A 15,633-nucleotide genomic window follows, 5' to 3' on the forward strand; every position below is an offset into this window, starting at 1 on the left:
CAATTTCTTTACTGGTTTATTATAAGCAAACAAAACCCTGATAATACAGGTATGTAAATATTTGAATATATTAGAAATTAATATCAAACTAGTCAATCTCCTGTGGACTCAAGAACATAATGTAACTATCTGCACTCCTGTGTTTCTTTCTCTCTCTTTCCCTTTTTCCATCTGTCTCTCTGTCCTCCCTCCCTCCCCACCTCTATTATTCACTTTCAATCTTTCTGTAAATTTCTCCTTTCTGTGCATCTTATCCATTCCTTATCTTTCCCAATCTACCTGTATCTCTTTCATTGGCTCAGTGGTAGCACTCTCGCCTATGAGTCAGAAGGTTGTGGGCTAAAGTCCCACTCCATGGAGTTGAGCACAAACATCTAGGCTGACACTCTTTTGCAGTACTGAGGGAGTGCTGCACTGTTGGATGTGCTGTCTTTCGGATGAGTATTTTCTTTCTAAATTTTTCTAAACTTAAATTTTGTGGTTTCTAAGGTCTCTGTTGTGTAGCGGGGACTACTATTAAGCAAGGGCCTTTGAGTATATCATTTAATTGAAGTGAAATTGGTGGGATTCATTTAATTTTAATTAATTAATTAAAGGGTAAGTCATGGCAGGACAGCCCAGCCCCGTAGTGTGCTCCTCCTGCTCTATGTGGGAAATCAGGGACGCTTCCTGCGTCCCTGACGACTATGTGTGCGGGAAGTGTGTCCAGCTGCAGCTACTGACAGACCACATTGCGGCACTGGAGCTGCGGATGGATTCATTTTGGAGCATTCGCGATGCTGAGGACGTCGTGAATATCACATTTAGCGAGTTGGTCACACCGCAGGTAAAGGGTGTACAGGCAGGAAGGGAATGGGTGACCAGCAGGCAGAGTAAGAGGTGCAGGCAGGTAGTGCAGGAATCCCCTGTGGCCATCCCCCTCTCCAACAGATATACCACTTTGAATACTGTTGGGGGGGATGACTCATCAGGGGAAGGCAGCAGCAGCCAACTTCCTGGCACCATGGGTGGCTCTGCTGCACAGGCTGGGAGGAAAAAGAGTGAAAGAGCTATAGTGATAGGGGACTCAATTGTAAGGGGAATAGATAGGCGTTTTTGCGGCCACAATCGAGACTCCAGGATGATGTGTTGCCTCCCTGGTGCAAGGGTCAAGGACGTCTCGGAGCGGCTGCAGAACATTTTGGAGGGGGAGGGCGAACAGCCAGTTGTCGTGGTGCACATAGGCACTAACGATATAGGTAAAAAATGGGATGAGGTCCTAAAAGCAGAATATAGGGAGTTAGGAGGTAAATTAAAAAATAGGACCTCAAAAGGTAGTAATCTCAGGATTGCTACCACTGCCACGTGCTAGTCAGAGTAGAAATAGGAGGATATTTCAAATGAATACGTGGCTAGAGGAATGGTGCAAGGGGGAGGGATTCAAATTCCTTGGACATTGGAACTGGTTCTGGGAGAGGTAGGACCAGTACAAATGGGATGGTTTGCAACTGGGCAGGGCCGGGACCGATGTCCTAGGGGGAGTGTTTGCTAGTGCTGTTGGGGAGGGTTTAAACTAAAGTGGCAGGGGGTTGGGAACCTGAGCAGGGAGACAGAGGAAAGGGAAACAAGGAAAAAAGCAAAAGACAGGAAGGAGAAAAACAAAATTAGAAGGCAAAGAACTCAATGGTTTAAATCAAACATGGTCACAGTAAATAATAATTCATATAGGTCTGAGAGCGTTAAAAAAACAAGCCTGAAGGCTTTGTGTCTTAATGCAAGGAGCATTTGAAACAAGGTGGATGAATTAGCTGCGCAAATAGAGGTAAACGAATATGATTTGATTGGGATTACAGAAACATGGCTCCAGGGTGGCCAAGGCTGGGAACTCAACATCCAGGGGTATTCAATATTTAGGAAGGATAGGCAAAAAAGAAAGGGAGGTGGGGTAGCATTGCTGGTTAAAGAGGGGATTAACACAATTGAAAGGAAGGATATTAACTCTGATGATGCGGAATCTGTATGGGTAGAACTGAGAAATATCAAAGGGCAGAAAACGTTAGTGGGAGTGGTATATAGACCTCCAAACAGTAATACGGAGGTTGGGGATGGCATTAAAACGGAAATTAGAGAAGCATGCAGTAAGGGCACAGCAGTCATCATGAGTGACTTTAATTTACATATAGATTGGGCTAACCAAATTAGTAAAAATACTGTGGAGGAGGAATTCCTAGAATGTTTACGGGATGGTTTTCTGGAACAATATGTCGAGGAACCAACCAGAGATCAGGCCATCTTAGACTGGGTATTATGTAATGAGAGGGGATTAATTAGCAATCTTGTTGTACGAGGCCCCTTGGGTCAGAGCGATCATAATATGATAGAATTCTTCATTAGGATGGAGAGTGAAGTAGTTGACTCGGAGACTAGGGTCCTGAATTTAAATAAAGGAAACTACGATGGTATGAGGCGCGAATTGGGTAGGATTGATTGGGGAATGTCACTCAAAGGGTTGACGGTGGATAGGCAATGGCAAACATTCAAAGACCGCATGGATGAACTACAGAAGTTGTTCATCCCAGTTTGGGATAAGAATAAAACAAAAAGGGTGACTCAACCGTGGCTAACAAGGGAAATTAGGGATAGCATAAGATCCAAGGAGAGGGCATATAAATTGGCCAGAAAAAGCGGTAACCCTGAGGATTGGGAGCAGTTTAGGATTCAACAAAGGAGGACAAAGGGATTAATTAAGAAGGGGAAAATAGAATATGAAAATAAGCTTGCAGGGAACATAAAAACTGACTGTAAGAGCTTTTATAGATATGTGAAGAGAAAAAGATTAGTGAAATCAAGTGTAGGTCCCTTGCAGTCAGAAGCAGGGGAAGTTATAATGGGGAACAAAGAAATGGCAGACCAATTAAATGCATATTTTGGTTCTGTCTTCACAAAGGAGGACACAAAAAACCTCCCAGAGATGTTGGAAAACATAGGGAGGAACTGAATGAAATCAGTATTTGTAGGGAAATGGTGTTAGGGAAATTGATGGGATTGAAGGCCGATAAATCCCCAGGGCCTGATAATCTACATCCTAGGGTACTGAAGGAGGTGGCCCTAGAAATAGTAGATGCATTGCTGATCATCTTCCAAAATTCGCTGGAATCTGGAACTGTACCCATGGATTGGAGGGTAGCTAATGTTACCCCACTATTCAAAAAGGGTGGTAGAGAGAAAGCGGGGAATTACAGACCGGTAAGCCTGACATCAGTAGTGGGGAAAATGCTAGAGTCCATTATAAAGGATGTTGTAGGAATTGATCTATCCCTAACTGAAGCACTGAAGTCGAGTCAGTTCAATAATTCAACTGAATTTAATCAAACAAGTGAACAAGACAAAAACATGCAGGAGCAACAGCAAACAGGTCTTTTCAGCAGCTTGTTACACGAGGTCTGGGCTTAGAACCTCCCACTCTCTGACGTCATGACGTCTTCACGTTTCCCGCATTTCGGGGCATCACGTGACCAACGTGATGACATCATCACGTTGTTTCAGGGCTTTTGCAGAAAGCTTATTTACACTCAGCCAACAAACACAGATGCTGTAGCATTGGGTTAAAGACAGTTATGCATTTGTACAGAAGATCATTGGTGGTTTTGCCACATGCGCCCCCCCAGAAGTGTCTTTAATCGCAAAGGTCAATCGCAGAGGAGGTCGGACAATCCTGTCGGAGCGACTCCGATATTCCCGGAGAGGAATGGATGGTGCAGGAGATGAGCTGGGTTGCGGGGCCAACGGGCCAGGCGCGACGCTCGTGGGCGGTCGGCCACGACGTGGCGGCTGCGCTGCCTCGACTGGCTGCTCGAGATCCAGGTGTGCAGCCTTGAGGTGGTCCACGGAAATGTGGTCGGGTTTACCTCCGACGTCCACTAGAAAACTCTTGGTGCCCGCCTGCAGTACTCGGAAAGGGCCTGCGTATGGAGGCATGAGAGGACTACGGTGGGCATCCTGTCGGACGAAAACAAATTTCGCCCTCATAAGCTCCAGCGGAACATGTGACGCGGGCAGTCCGTGCTGTGAAGTCAGAATGGGCCGGAAAGAGTGCGCTGCGGCCCGGTGAGCCTCCAGTTGTTCAGCTGCTGACCACGGACGCGTCGGTGACGGAAGAAAGTCGCCGGGCACCCTGAGCGGCTGGCCATAAACTAGTTCAGCGGCTGATGCCTGCAGGTCCTCTTTAGGCGCTGTGTGCAATCCAAGCATCACCCATGGCAGCTTATCCACCCATGCGGTCCCTTGGAGGGTGGCCTGCAGCGACGCCTTCAAAGAGCGGTGAAAGCGTTCGCATAACCCGTTGGCCTGCGGATGGTAAGCCGTGGTCCGATGGAGCTTGGTGCCCAAACCTGAAGCCACGGCGTTCCACAAAGCAGAAGAAAACTGAGGCCCCAGGTCCGACGAAATGTCCGATGGAACGCCGAAACGAGCAACCCAGGACGAAAGAAAAGCTCGGGCGACATCCGCGGAGGTGGTGGACGTTAAAGGAATGGCCTCCGGCCACCTGGTGGTACGGTCGACAATTGTCAGAAGATGCGTAAACCCTTGTGACGGCGGTAGTGGGCCCACGAGGTCGACATGAACGTGATCGAATTGCCGCTCCGGTACCTCGAAAACGGCGACAGGAGCTTTGACGTGGCACTGTACCTTCGCCCTCTGGCACACAACGCAGGTCTTGGCCCAGTCGCGCACATCTTTTCTCATTCCCCTCCAGACGAATTTGGACGTTAACAATTTCTGTGAAGCCCGCACGCCCAGGTGTGCAAGTCCGTGAACGACATCAAATACTTTCCTGCGCCAGGACAACGGAACGATTGGGCGTGGGTCTCCCAGGGAGACGTCGCAGAGCAAGGAGATGCCGGCCGAATGGAAAGGCACATCTGCTGGCTGCAGGCAGGACGAATCAGAGCAGAAAGCTTGCGTTTCCGGGTCAGTCACTTGGTCAGCTGCCATGAGCGAATAATCGAGCCCCAGTTGGACGGCCTGGACGGTCGCACGTAAGAGGCAGTCGGCAACCACGTTGTCCTTCCCAGCCACGTGCCGGATGTCAGTGGTAAACTCAGAAATGAAGGCGAGTTGTCATTGCTGCCGGGCTGACCATGGCTCAGTCGTCTTGGCCATGGCAAACATCAGGGGCTTGTGATCGACAAACGCGGTGAATTGGCGTCCTTCCAATAAAAAACGAAAGTGGCGGATGGCCAGGAACAACGCCAACAGCTCCCGGTCGAACGTGCTGTAGCTACGTTCGTTACTACGCAGCTCGCGACTAAAAAACGCCAGCAGTTGCCATGTCCCATCGACCCATTGCTCTTGCACGGCGCCAACGGCCGTAGTCCGACGCATCCGTCATGAGCGCAATGGTGGCGCCAGGCAGCGGGTGCGCCAACATGGTCGCGTTGGCGAGGGCCTCCTTCATGTCCCCAAAAGCGCAGTCCATCTCCGGCGTCCAAGACACAGGTTCTTTCCCCGGCTTCCCTCGGAGTGCCTCGTAGAGCGGCCGCATGAGCTGTGCGGCCCGGGGGACAAATCGATGGTAAATATTTACCATGCCGAGGAATTCTTGGAGCGCTTTGACAGATTGTGGCCGTGGAAACGCAGCGATGGCTGCCACTTTCGCCCGGAGTGGCAGTGCCCCTTCTGCCATGATGCGGTGCCCCTGAAAATCGATCTGCCTCAGTCCGAATTGACACTTGTGTGGATTAATTATAAGGCCATGCTCCTGGAGGCGGCGGAAAAGGATGCGCAGGCGTCGTAGATGCTCCTCCTTTGAAGCCCTGGTGACGAGGATGTCATCAAGGTACACGAAAAGGAATTTGAGGTCCCGTAGCACCGAAACCATGAGGCGTTGGAACGCCTGCGCCGCATTTTTGAGACCAAAAGGCATTCGTAAGAATTCGAAAAGTTCAAACGGGGTAATGACCGCCGTCTTCTGGACGTCCTGGGGGTGGACAGGCACCTGGTGGTACCCCCGGACGAGGTCGATCTTGGAAAAAAACGAATTGCCTGCTAAATGAGCGGAAAAATCCTGGATGTACGGTATCGGGTACCGGTCCGGAGTCGTGACCTCATTGAGGCGCCGATAATCGCCGCAGGGCCGCCACCCACTGCCTGGCTTTGGCACGATACACAGCGGAGACGACCAGGGACTATCGGACTGGCGAACGATGCCCAACCGCTCCATGGTAGCGAATTCCGCCTTCGTGGCCTCGAGTTTACTGGCCTCCAAATGTCGAGCGCGGGCATAAACCGGGGGGCCGGTCGTCACGATGTGGTGCTCAACACCATGTTTGGCGGTCGTCGGCGAGAAGGTGGGTTGAGTGAGCTCCAGAAATTCCTTGAGCAGGCGGGTGAAGTCGTCGGGCGTCGACTCGGCGCAGGCGAGCGTGGGAGCCGCGCCTGAGCCCCAAAAACAGGGGATGGGGACCCATGAGGCGGTGTGAATCAGGCGGCGATTACGTACGTCGACCAGTAGGTTATTAGCACAGAAAAAGTCAGCGCCGAGGATTGCTAGTGGTATTTTGGCGGTTATAAACTCCCAGTGGAAGAGTTGCCCGCCGAGACACAACCGGATTCGCCGCGTCCCAAACGTACAGATAGCGCTGCCATTGGCGGCCTGCAGTGGAGTAACACGCCTCCTGGACCCGACGTCGAGGGGCGAAGCGGGGAGGATGCTGCACTGGGCGCCCGTGTCGCACAAGAACCGCCGGCCCGAAATGGAGTCGGTGATATACAACAATTTCCCGGAATCACCAACCGTCATTGTGGACGCGAACCCGACCTCGGTGTCGTTCTTCCGTTCTCGCGCACGGTTTTGCTGCATTCTTGGTGCCGGTGGCACGAAACTACATGGGGGTCGGCAGTATCTGGCTTTCGGTCCGAACCGGGCGTGGTAGTAATAGAGGCCGGTCTGTGGAGGCGCCGAGGCGGGGTTCCTCAAGGCGGGACCCTCGAAGTGGCACAGTACTGTTGCATCACTGCGTGAATGGTGTCGGCTTCGGCCGCGAGCGCTACGCCGTCCGTAGCCTCCGACCTGGCGAGGGCTGCTTGTACCTGCTCAGGAACAGTTCCCGAAACAGAAAACACTGTGGCTCAGACCCAAGGAGTGTGAGCATTTGGCTCATCAACTCGGAAGGCTTAGCGTCGCCTAACCCGGGGAGTGCGAGCAAACGTCGTGCGCGCTCCGCTTTCGTGAGACCGAATATTTGCATAAGGCGCGCCTTAAGCATTTCATACTTGTCATCCACGGGCGGGTTCTCCAGCAGGCTGATGATTCAGGAAGCCGTCGAGCTGTCCAGTGCGGAGACCACGTAAAAGTAACGGGTCTGATCCAGCACGATGTTCCGAAGTTGGAACTGAGCCTCCGCTTGCACGAACCAGGAGGCTGCCTGTCGTTCCCAAAATTGAGGGAGCTTCAAACTCGCTGCGTTCGCATCCATCTTGTTCTCGAACTTTCCTCCGCGAAAATCGCCCGCGAAGCTTCGGGGTCACCAATGTAGGAATCGATCTATCCCTAACTGAAGCACTGAAGTCGAGTCAGTTCAATAATTCAACTGAATTTAATCAAACAAGTGAACAAAACAAAAACATGCAGGAGCAACAGCAAACAGGTCTTTTCAGCAGCTTGTTACACGAGGTCTGGGCTTAGAACCTCCCACTCTCTGACATCATGATGTCATCACGTTTCCTGCCGTTCGGGGCATCACGTGACCAACGTGATGACGTCATCACGTTGTTTCAGGGCTTTTGCAGAAAGCTTATTTACACTCAGCCAACAAACACAGATGCTGTAGCATTGGGTTAAAGACAGTTATGCATTTGTACAGAAGATCATTGGTGGTTTTGCCACAATGCAATAGCAGAGCACTTGGAAAACAGTGACAGGATCGGACAAAGTCAACATGGATTTACAAAAGGTAAATCATGCTTGACTAATCTACTGGAATTTTTTGAGGATGTAACTGGGAAAATAGATAAGGGAGAACCAGTAGATGTGGTGTCTTTGGACTTTCAAAAGGCTTTCGATAAGGTCCCGCATAAGAGATTAGCGTGTAAAGTTAAGGCACATGGGATTGGGGGCAAGGTATTGACTTGGATAGAGAACTGGTTGGCGGACAGAAAGCAGAGAGTAGGAATTAACGGGTCTTTTTCCGAGTGGCAGGCAGTGACTAGTGGGGTACCGCAGGGATCAGTCCTTGGACCCCAGCTATTCACAATATATATTAATGATCTAGATAAGGGAACTAGATGTAATATCTCCAAGTTTGCAGATGACACAAAGCTGGGTGGGCGTGTGTGCTGCGAGGAGGATACCGAGAAACTCCAGGATGATTTGGAGGGGTTGGGTGATTGGGCAGAAGCGTGGCAGATGCAATATAACATGGATAAATGCGAGGTTATCCACTTTGGTGTCAAAAACAGAAAGGCAGACTATTATCTGAATGGCAATAGATTGGGAGAAGGGGAAGTGCAACAAGACCTGGGTGTCCTTGTGCACCAGTCGCTGAAGGTAAGCATGCAGGTGCAGCAGGCAGTGAAGAAGGCAAATGGTATGTTGGCCTTCATAGCGAAAGGGTTTGAGTACAGGAACAAGGATGTCTTGCTGCAGTTGTACAGGCCCTTGGTGAGACCACACCTTGAGTACTGTGTGCAGTTTTGGTCGCCTTATCTGAGGAAGGATGTTCTTGCCATGGAAGGAGTTCAGCGAAGATTCACAAGGCTGATCCCTGGGATGGCAGGAATGACGTATGAGGAGAGATTGGGTCGATTGGGCTTATACTCGCTGGAGTTTAGATGAATGAGAGGGGATCTCATCGAAACTTATAAAATTCTGACAGGTCTGGACAAACGGTGGCAGCACGGTGGCATAAATGGTTAGCACTGTTGCCTCACAGCGCCAGGGACCCGGGTTCGAATCCGGCCTCGGGTGACTGTCTGTGTGGAGTTTGCACATTCTCCCCGTGTTTGCGTGGGTTTCCTCCGGGTGCTCCGGTTTCCTCCCACAGTCCAAAGATGTGCGGGTTAGGTTGATTGGCTATGATAAATTGACCTTAGTGTTAGGGGGATTAAATACGTGGGGTTACGGGGATAGGGTGGGATATGTGTTGGTGTAGGGGTTACGGGGATCGGGTGGGATATGTGTCGGTGCAGGCTCGATGGGCCGAAATGGCCTCTATCTGCACTGTGGGGTTTCTGTGATTCTGTGATTCTGTGAAACTAGATGCAGGTAGAATGTTCCCGATGGTCGGAGAGTCCAGAACCAGGGGTCATAGTCTAAGGATAAGGGGTAAGCCATTTAGGACAGAGATGAGGAAGAATTTCTTCACCCAGAGAGTGGTGAACCTGTGGAATTCTCTACCACAGAAGGCGGTTGAGGCCAAGTCTTTAAATATATTCAAGAAGGAGTTAGATATATTTCTTAGAGCTAAAGGTATCAAGGTATATAGAAACATAGAAACATAGAAGATAGGAGCAGGAGTAGGCCATTCGGCCCCTCGAGCCTGCTCCGCCATTCAATGAGATCATGGCTGATCATCCAAATTCAGTACCCTGTCCCTGCTTTCTCCCCATATCCCTTGATCCCTTTAGCCTTAAGAAATATATCGAACTCCTTCTTGAATATATTTAATGAATTGGCCTCAACTGCCTTCTGTGGTAGAGAGCTCCACAGGTTCACCACTCTCTGGGTGAAGAAATTCCTCCTCATTTCTGTCCTAAATGGCTTACCCTTTATCCTTAGACTGTGTTCCCTGGTTCTGGACTCCCCGACCATCGGGAACATCCTTGGGGAGAAGGCAGGTACGGGGTACTGAGTTTGGATGATCAGCCATGATCACATCGAATGGCGGAGCAGGCTCGAGGGGCCGAATGGCCTACTCCTGCTCCTATCTTCTATGTTTCTATCACTAAAACAGATGACCTGGTCATTTATTTAACTGCTGTTTGTGGGAGCTTACTGTGCGCAAATTGGCTGATGCGTACAATTCAAAAGTACTTCATTAGTTGTGAAGCGCTTTGGGAAATCCTGAGGTGATGAAAGATGCTATATAAATGCAAATCTTTCTTTCTATAGCTGGCAGCACTAAGCAGGTAAAGTCCTGTGTTTGGTGCCCCAGATTGAACACACTTACGTTTGACCACAGTGGTTTGAATTACTTCCTCCTCTGACTTCACGGCTTCTTTGTCTGCTACCTCCTCTGTCACCAACGTGGTTTTGGCGATCTCAGTCATGCCGCTGTTAGGCAAAATCGTACTGTGTACCAGTTTATGAGTGAGCCTTCTATGCATACAGGCGTACTTGCAAGCTGCAGTCGGCCATCCCCTCTTGGTGTAAGCCACCTCTTTGATGAAGTCCTTCCAGCTATAATTCAAGATGTTCTCAAGACCCCGGGGGAATGGTATTCCGGCGATCTTGCAGTGGAGAATCATTCTGTCAATCTCGTCCAGCAGGGTAGGGGCAGTGATTTTCAGTTTCTCAAAATAGATATGTGCGCTATTGTCAGATTCCCCACAAATTAAGACATTAACAGCATTGCCAGCTGAAGGTGGTTGGAGAGGTATTGCAGCAGCATCATCATCATCATCGTCCTTCGATTCAGCAATAAGTGGGCCTAGGAATTTCCTTTTGCCCTTAGGTGGCCTGAAAAAATGAAAGCGACAAATTAGGATAAATTAATGCACCAAATTTAAAAACCAGGGCCACCGGATAGAATTACGTGGAATCTACAGCACAGAAACAGGCCATTCGGCCCAACAGGTCCATGCCAGTGTTCATGCTCCACACCAGCCTCCTCCCACCTACTTCATCAACCCTGTCAGCATCTCCTTCCATTCCTGTCTCCCTCATGTACTTATCTAGCTTCCCGTTAAATGCTCTTCGCCTCAACTACTCCCTGTTGCAGTGAGTTCCACATTCTAACCACTCTCTGGTTAAAGAAGTTTCTCCTGAATTCCCGATTGGATTTATTAGTGACGGTCCTTTATTTACGACCAATGTTCCTGTTAACTATCAGGTCCCGTGCAGGCCGACCACCGGCTTTTCAACGGGGCATTCCGCGCACGTGAGAAATTTTGAATTGACCCTTCTGGCAATAACTCACTAAAGTAGCCGCCCGCTGCACGGTGTGTAAAAATAAACCAGGTCAGAGTGAACGTCTCAGCATCACTGCCGGGGGGCACGTGCGAGGTCAAAGGTTCACTGTACAGGCAAATCATCGGAACAAATTAGCATCCTTACCGTTGCACTGGTTCTCCATGTGCTGGAACGCCAAGTACTGAACAAACGCTGTTTCTGCTCTGACTAGGGACCGACGGTTATCTTACCTATTAGGTAAGTTAGCCCCTTGAGGCTTTGCACCCGCCGTCATTATTTCAGGTTGGGAATCATCTTGCGCCTTCTTCTGTTCTTTTTGAAACTTTCTAAAACTTGCCTGTTGAGATAGAATTGGAGTCTTAATATTGATTTTCTGTTGATTGTTTAATTGAGTTTAAAGGAGCCGTCATTTTCCTACCTGGTCAAAGAAAAGCAGATTCTCGATGTTGAAAGACATTCTCTCTACAGTTAAGATTGCCCGAATGCACTGCAGTCACCTGTTCAGACAAAGAAACACATCAACACCAGTCGATTCATATCTTTAGCGTGTTCACAAAAGCCTGTTTGCCTTGAATTGGAGAGTCTCCGCGTGGGATCTTGCTCGACAGCAGTGTGAATCGAAGATTCGGAAGCAGAGGTTAGCCTCTCCGATTGGCTGAGCAGCTGATCTTCCGCTCACTGAAATTATGGGCCAGAAACTTAAGACATGTCGCAAATTGGACAGGCTGACGAGAGCTTGGCCGAGGTGTTCCTTTCTACCCAGTGATCAAACAGTCCTCTCTCCACATGCACATTGCAGTTGCCAAATACACCCCCTCACCAACACTGGCCTCTGCACCAACTCAATTACCATGGATCCCATCCCTTTCATTCGCTATTATCTTATTCCACACCACCCCAAAGAAACGCTGACTACGCAGGTTCAAATAAAGTGGAACTACACTTAACGTCCTCGTGTGAGTGATTTGTGTGTGTGCTCTAGGTCCTGGTGCTTGCCTTGGTGTCTGTGTATGGGTTGTGTGCTTAAGTGTCAGCCTTGGCTCAGTGGTAGCACTCTCACCTGTGTGGCAGAAGGTTGTGGGTTTAGACCCCACTCTACAGACTTGAACACATAATCTAGGGTGTTGCTTCAGTGTCGTATTGAGGGGGTGCTGCCTTTGGCATGAGACGTTAAACCAAGGCGTTGTGTACTCAGGTGAATGAAAATTTCCCATGACACAGCTAGAAGAGTAGGGGAGGTGTCCTGACCAACATTAGTACCTCAACCACCATTAAAAACAGATTCTCTCATTGCTGTTCGTGGGATCTTGCTCTGTGCAAATTGGCAGTTGTGCTTGTCTAAAAGCAACAGTGACTACGCTTCAAAAATACTTGATTGTCTGTGAAGTGCTTTGGGACGTGAATGGAAGTTCTTCCTTTCTAGAATCTAGCTGACTGATCTTTCCTACCAGCTATCCCTGTGGGCTGGCTGCTGGGTTGAAAGGTAACTCTCTTAAGACTGACTTGATCCTCTGCCTTTTTGTGCTGGGTCATTGCTCCATGGCCTCGCCTCACCCGATCTCTATAACCTCCTCCAGCCCGAGAACACTCTGAAAAATCAGGGTTCCTCCAATTCTGGCCTCTTAGGAATCTGCAATATCCTTTGCCCCAACATTGGTAGCTGTGCCTTCAGCTGTCTAGGCCTCAATCTCTGGAATTCCCTCCCTAAACCTCTCCGCCTCGCTACACCTCTCTCCTCCTTCAAGATGTTCCTTAAAACCTACCTCTTTGACCAAGCTTTTGGCTACTGGTGTCAAATGTTGTCTGATTATGCACCCGTGAAGTGCACTGGGACGTTTTACTACATTGAAAGTGTTATATAAATGTACGTTGTTGTTGTTGTCATGATACTGGCTCTGCTACTTCCTCTTGGCCGCTTTCTCCCATATCCAAGGCCATTTGAGTCGCGTGACTGATGGGACTGGATGTGGAGTTACCTGTAAAGAAGGACAGCCTACTCCAGCCTGGGCCCCTCATTAGCCTCTCCAGTGATCTGCTGGGAGAAGTTCTCTGGGCAGCAATGAGGGCAGTGTAGCCCAGTGCAATGGCTCTCTCCATCCATCACATGGAATCTACAGCACAGGAACAGACCATTCGGCCCAGCTGCTCTAGGCCACTGTATACGCCACTTGAGCCTCCTCCTACTCGAATTACCTCTTCCTATTCTGCCCCCGTATCCCTCTATTCCCCTTTCCCTCATCAATGCATCAAGCCTCCCCTTTAAATGCATCAATGTTCTCTGCTTCAACCACGCCATGTGGCAGCGAGCTCCACATTCTCACCACTCTCTGTGTAAAGAAATTCCTTATCTGCACCTCCCAAACCCGCGACCTCTTCCACCTAGAAGGACAAGGGCAGCAGGCACATGGGAACACCACCACCTCCAAGTTCCCCTCCAAGTTACACACCATCCTGGTTTGGAAGTATATCGCCGATCCTTCATCGTTGCTGGGTCAAAGTCCTGGAACTCCCTCCCTACCAGCACTGTGGGAGCACCTTCACCACACGGGCTGCAGCGGTTCAAGAGTGCGGCTCACCACCACCTTCTCAAGGGCAGCTAGGGATGGGCAATAAATGCTGATCTTGCCAGTGACACCCATATCCTAAGCATGATTTTTTTTTAAATTTGATAGAAACATAGAAGATAGGAGCAGGAGTAGGCCATTCGGCCCCTCGAGATTGCTCCGCCATTCAATGAGATCATGGCTGATCATCCAAATTCAGTACCCGGTCCCTGCCTTCTCCCCATATCCCTTGATCCCTTTAGCCTTAAGAAATATATCCAACTCCTTCTTGAATATATTTAATGAATTGGCCTCCACTGCCTTCTGTGGCAGAGAATTCCACGGGTTCACCACTCTCTGGGTGAAGAAATTCCTCCTCATCTCTGTCCAAAATGGCTTACCCCTTATCTTTAGACTGTGACCCCTGGTTCTGGACTCCACCGCCATCAGGAACATCCTTCCTGCATCTAGTCTGTCTAGTCCTGTTAGAATTTTATAAGTTTCAATGAGATCCCCTCTCATTCTTCTAAACTCCAGCGAGTATAAGCCCAATCGACTCAATCTCTCCTCATACGTCATTCCTGCCATCCCAGGTATCAGTTTGGTGAATCTTCGCTGCACTCCCTCCACGGCAAGAACATCCTTCCTCAGATAAGGCGACCAAAACTGCACACAATACTCAAGGTGTGGTCTCACCAAGGCCCTGTACAACTGCAGCAAGACACCCTTGTTCCTGTACTCAAACCCTCTCGCTATGAAGGCCAACATACCATTTGCCTTCTTAACCGCCTGCTGCACGTGCATGCTTACCTTCAGCGACTGGTGCACAAGGACACCCAGGTCTCTTTGCACTTCCCCTTCTCCCAATCTATTGGCGTTCAGAAATCTGACTTCCTGTTTTTGCCACCAAAGTGGATAACCTCGCATTTATCCACATTATACTGCATCTGCCATGCATCTGCCCAATCACCCAACCTGTCCAAATCATCCTGGAGTTTCTCGGCATCCTCCTCACAGCACACCTGCCCACCCAGCTTTGTGTCATCTGCAAACTTGGAGATATTACATCTAGTTCCCTCGTCTAGATCATTAATATATATTGTGAATAGCTGGTGTCCTAGGACCGATCCCTGCGGTACCCCACTAGTCACTGCCTGCCACTCGGAAAAAGACACGTTTATTCCAACTCTTTGCATCCTGTCTGCCAACCAGTTCTCTATCCAAGTCAGTACCTTGCCCCCAATCCCATGTGTCTTAACTTTACACGCTAATCTCTTATGCGGGACGTTATCAAAAGCCTTCTGAAAGTCCAAATATACCACATCCACTGGTTCTCCCTTATCTATTCTACCAGTTACATCCTCAAAAAATTCCAGATTAGTCAAGCATGATTTACCTTTTGCAAATCCATGTTGACTTTGTCCGATCCTGTCACTGTTTTCCAAGTGCTCTGCTATTACATCTTTTATAATGGACTCTAGCATTTTCCCTACTACCGATGTTAGGCTTACCAGTCTATAATTCCCCATTTTCTCTCTACTGTAGGAGTCTACGTACTCATAGCAAAAAATACTGAACTCGGAGGTGTTCAACAGAAAAGGTTTAATTCTTGAGACTGCATGTTGAACACAAAATGGCGTCAGAGCCTACACCAAGCATGACTGCCTTTCATCAGTCCACAGCTTCGACTGCTCCTCCCCCGCTCTGGGCTTAACTATGTTGCAGATCGAGTTTCTTAAAGGTGTGATCCTTCTTAAAGGCATGACGCCTGATTTATAGTCTACGGACCGAAAAGCGGATTGTGTCCTTTCTGTGGTCGGTACGCCACACAGCTCCCCCCAGAATCCGCTAGTAGGGAGTGTACGAACCGGCGTGGCGGCTTGATGGCACGGCCGGAACAGCTCTTGACGGTTGGTGTCGGGAGCGGGGCGGTCGGACGCGTCGGGCTCTTAGGCGGCCTGCCCCGCGGTGGGGGTGGGC

General features: G+C 49.5%; 1 protein-coding gene across 1 annotated transcript in view; it reads right to left on the minus strand.

Moving 5' to 3' along the window:
* LOC147105476 (uncharacterized) overlaps positions 1-15,633 on the minus strand; it is a 225,548-nt gene that overhangs the window by 193,654 nt on the left and 16,261 nt on the right. The window contains exons 2-4 of the mRNA XM_086009876.1: positions 11,529-11,607; positions 11,341-11,447; positions 10,149-10,657 (exon numbers count right to left, since the gene is read on the minus strand). Of these exons, the coding sequence (XP_085866002.1) occupies positions 10,149-10,657; positions 11,341-11,447; positions 11,529-11,567 (655 nt within the window). The 5' untranslated portion in view covers positions 11,568-11,607. The remainder of the gene's footprint in view (positions 1-10,148; positions 10,658-11,340; positions 11,448-11,528; positions 11,608-15,633) is intronic.

This window comes from Somniosus microcephalus, chromosome 17, assembly GCF_052327205.1.
Source record: "Somniosus microcephalus isolate GS21.2 chromosome 17, FLI_Smic_1.0, whole genome shotgun sequence".
Classification (NCBI taxonomy): Eukaryota; Metazoa; Chordata; class Chondrichthyes; order Squaliformes; family Somniosidae; genus Somniosus; species Somniosus microcephalus.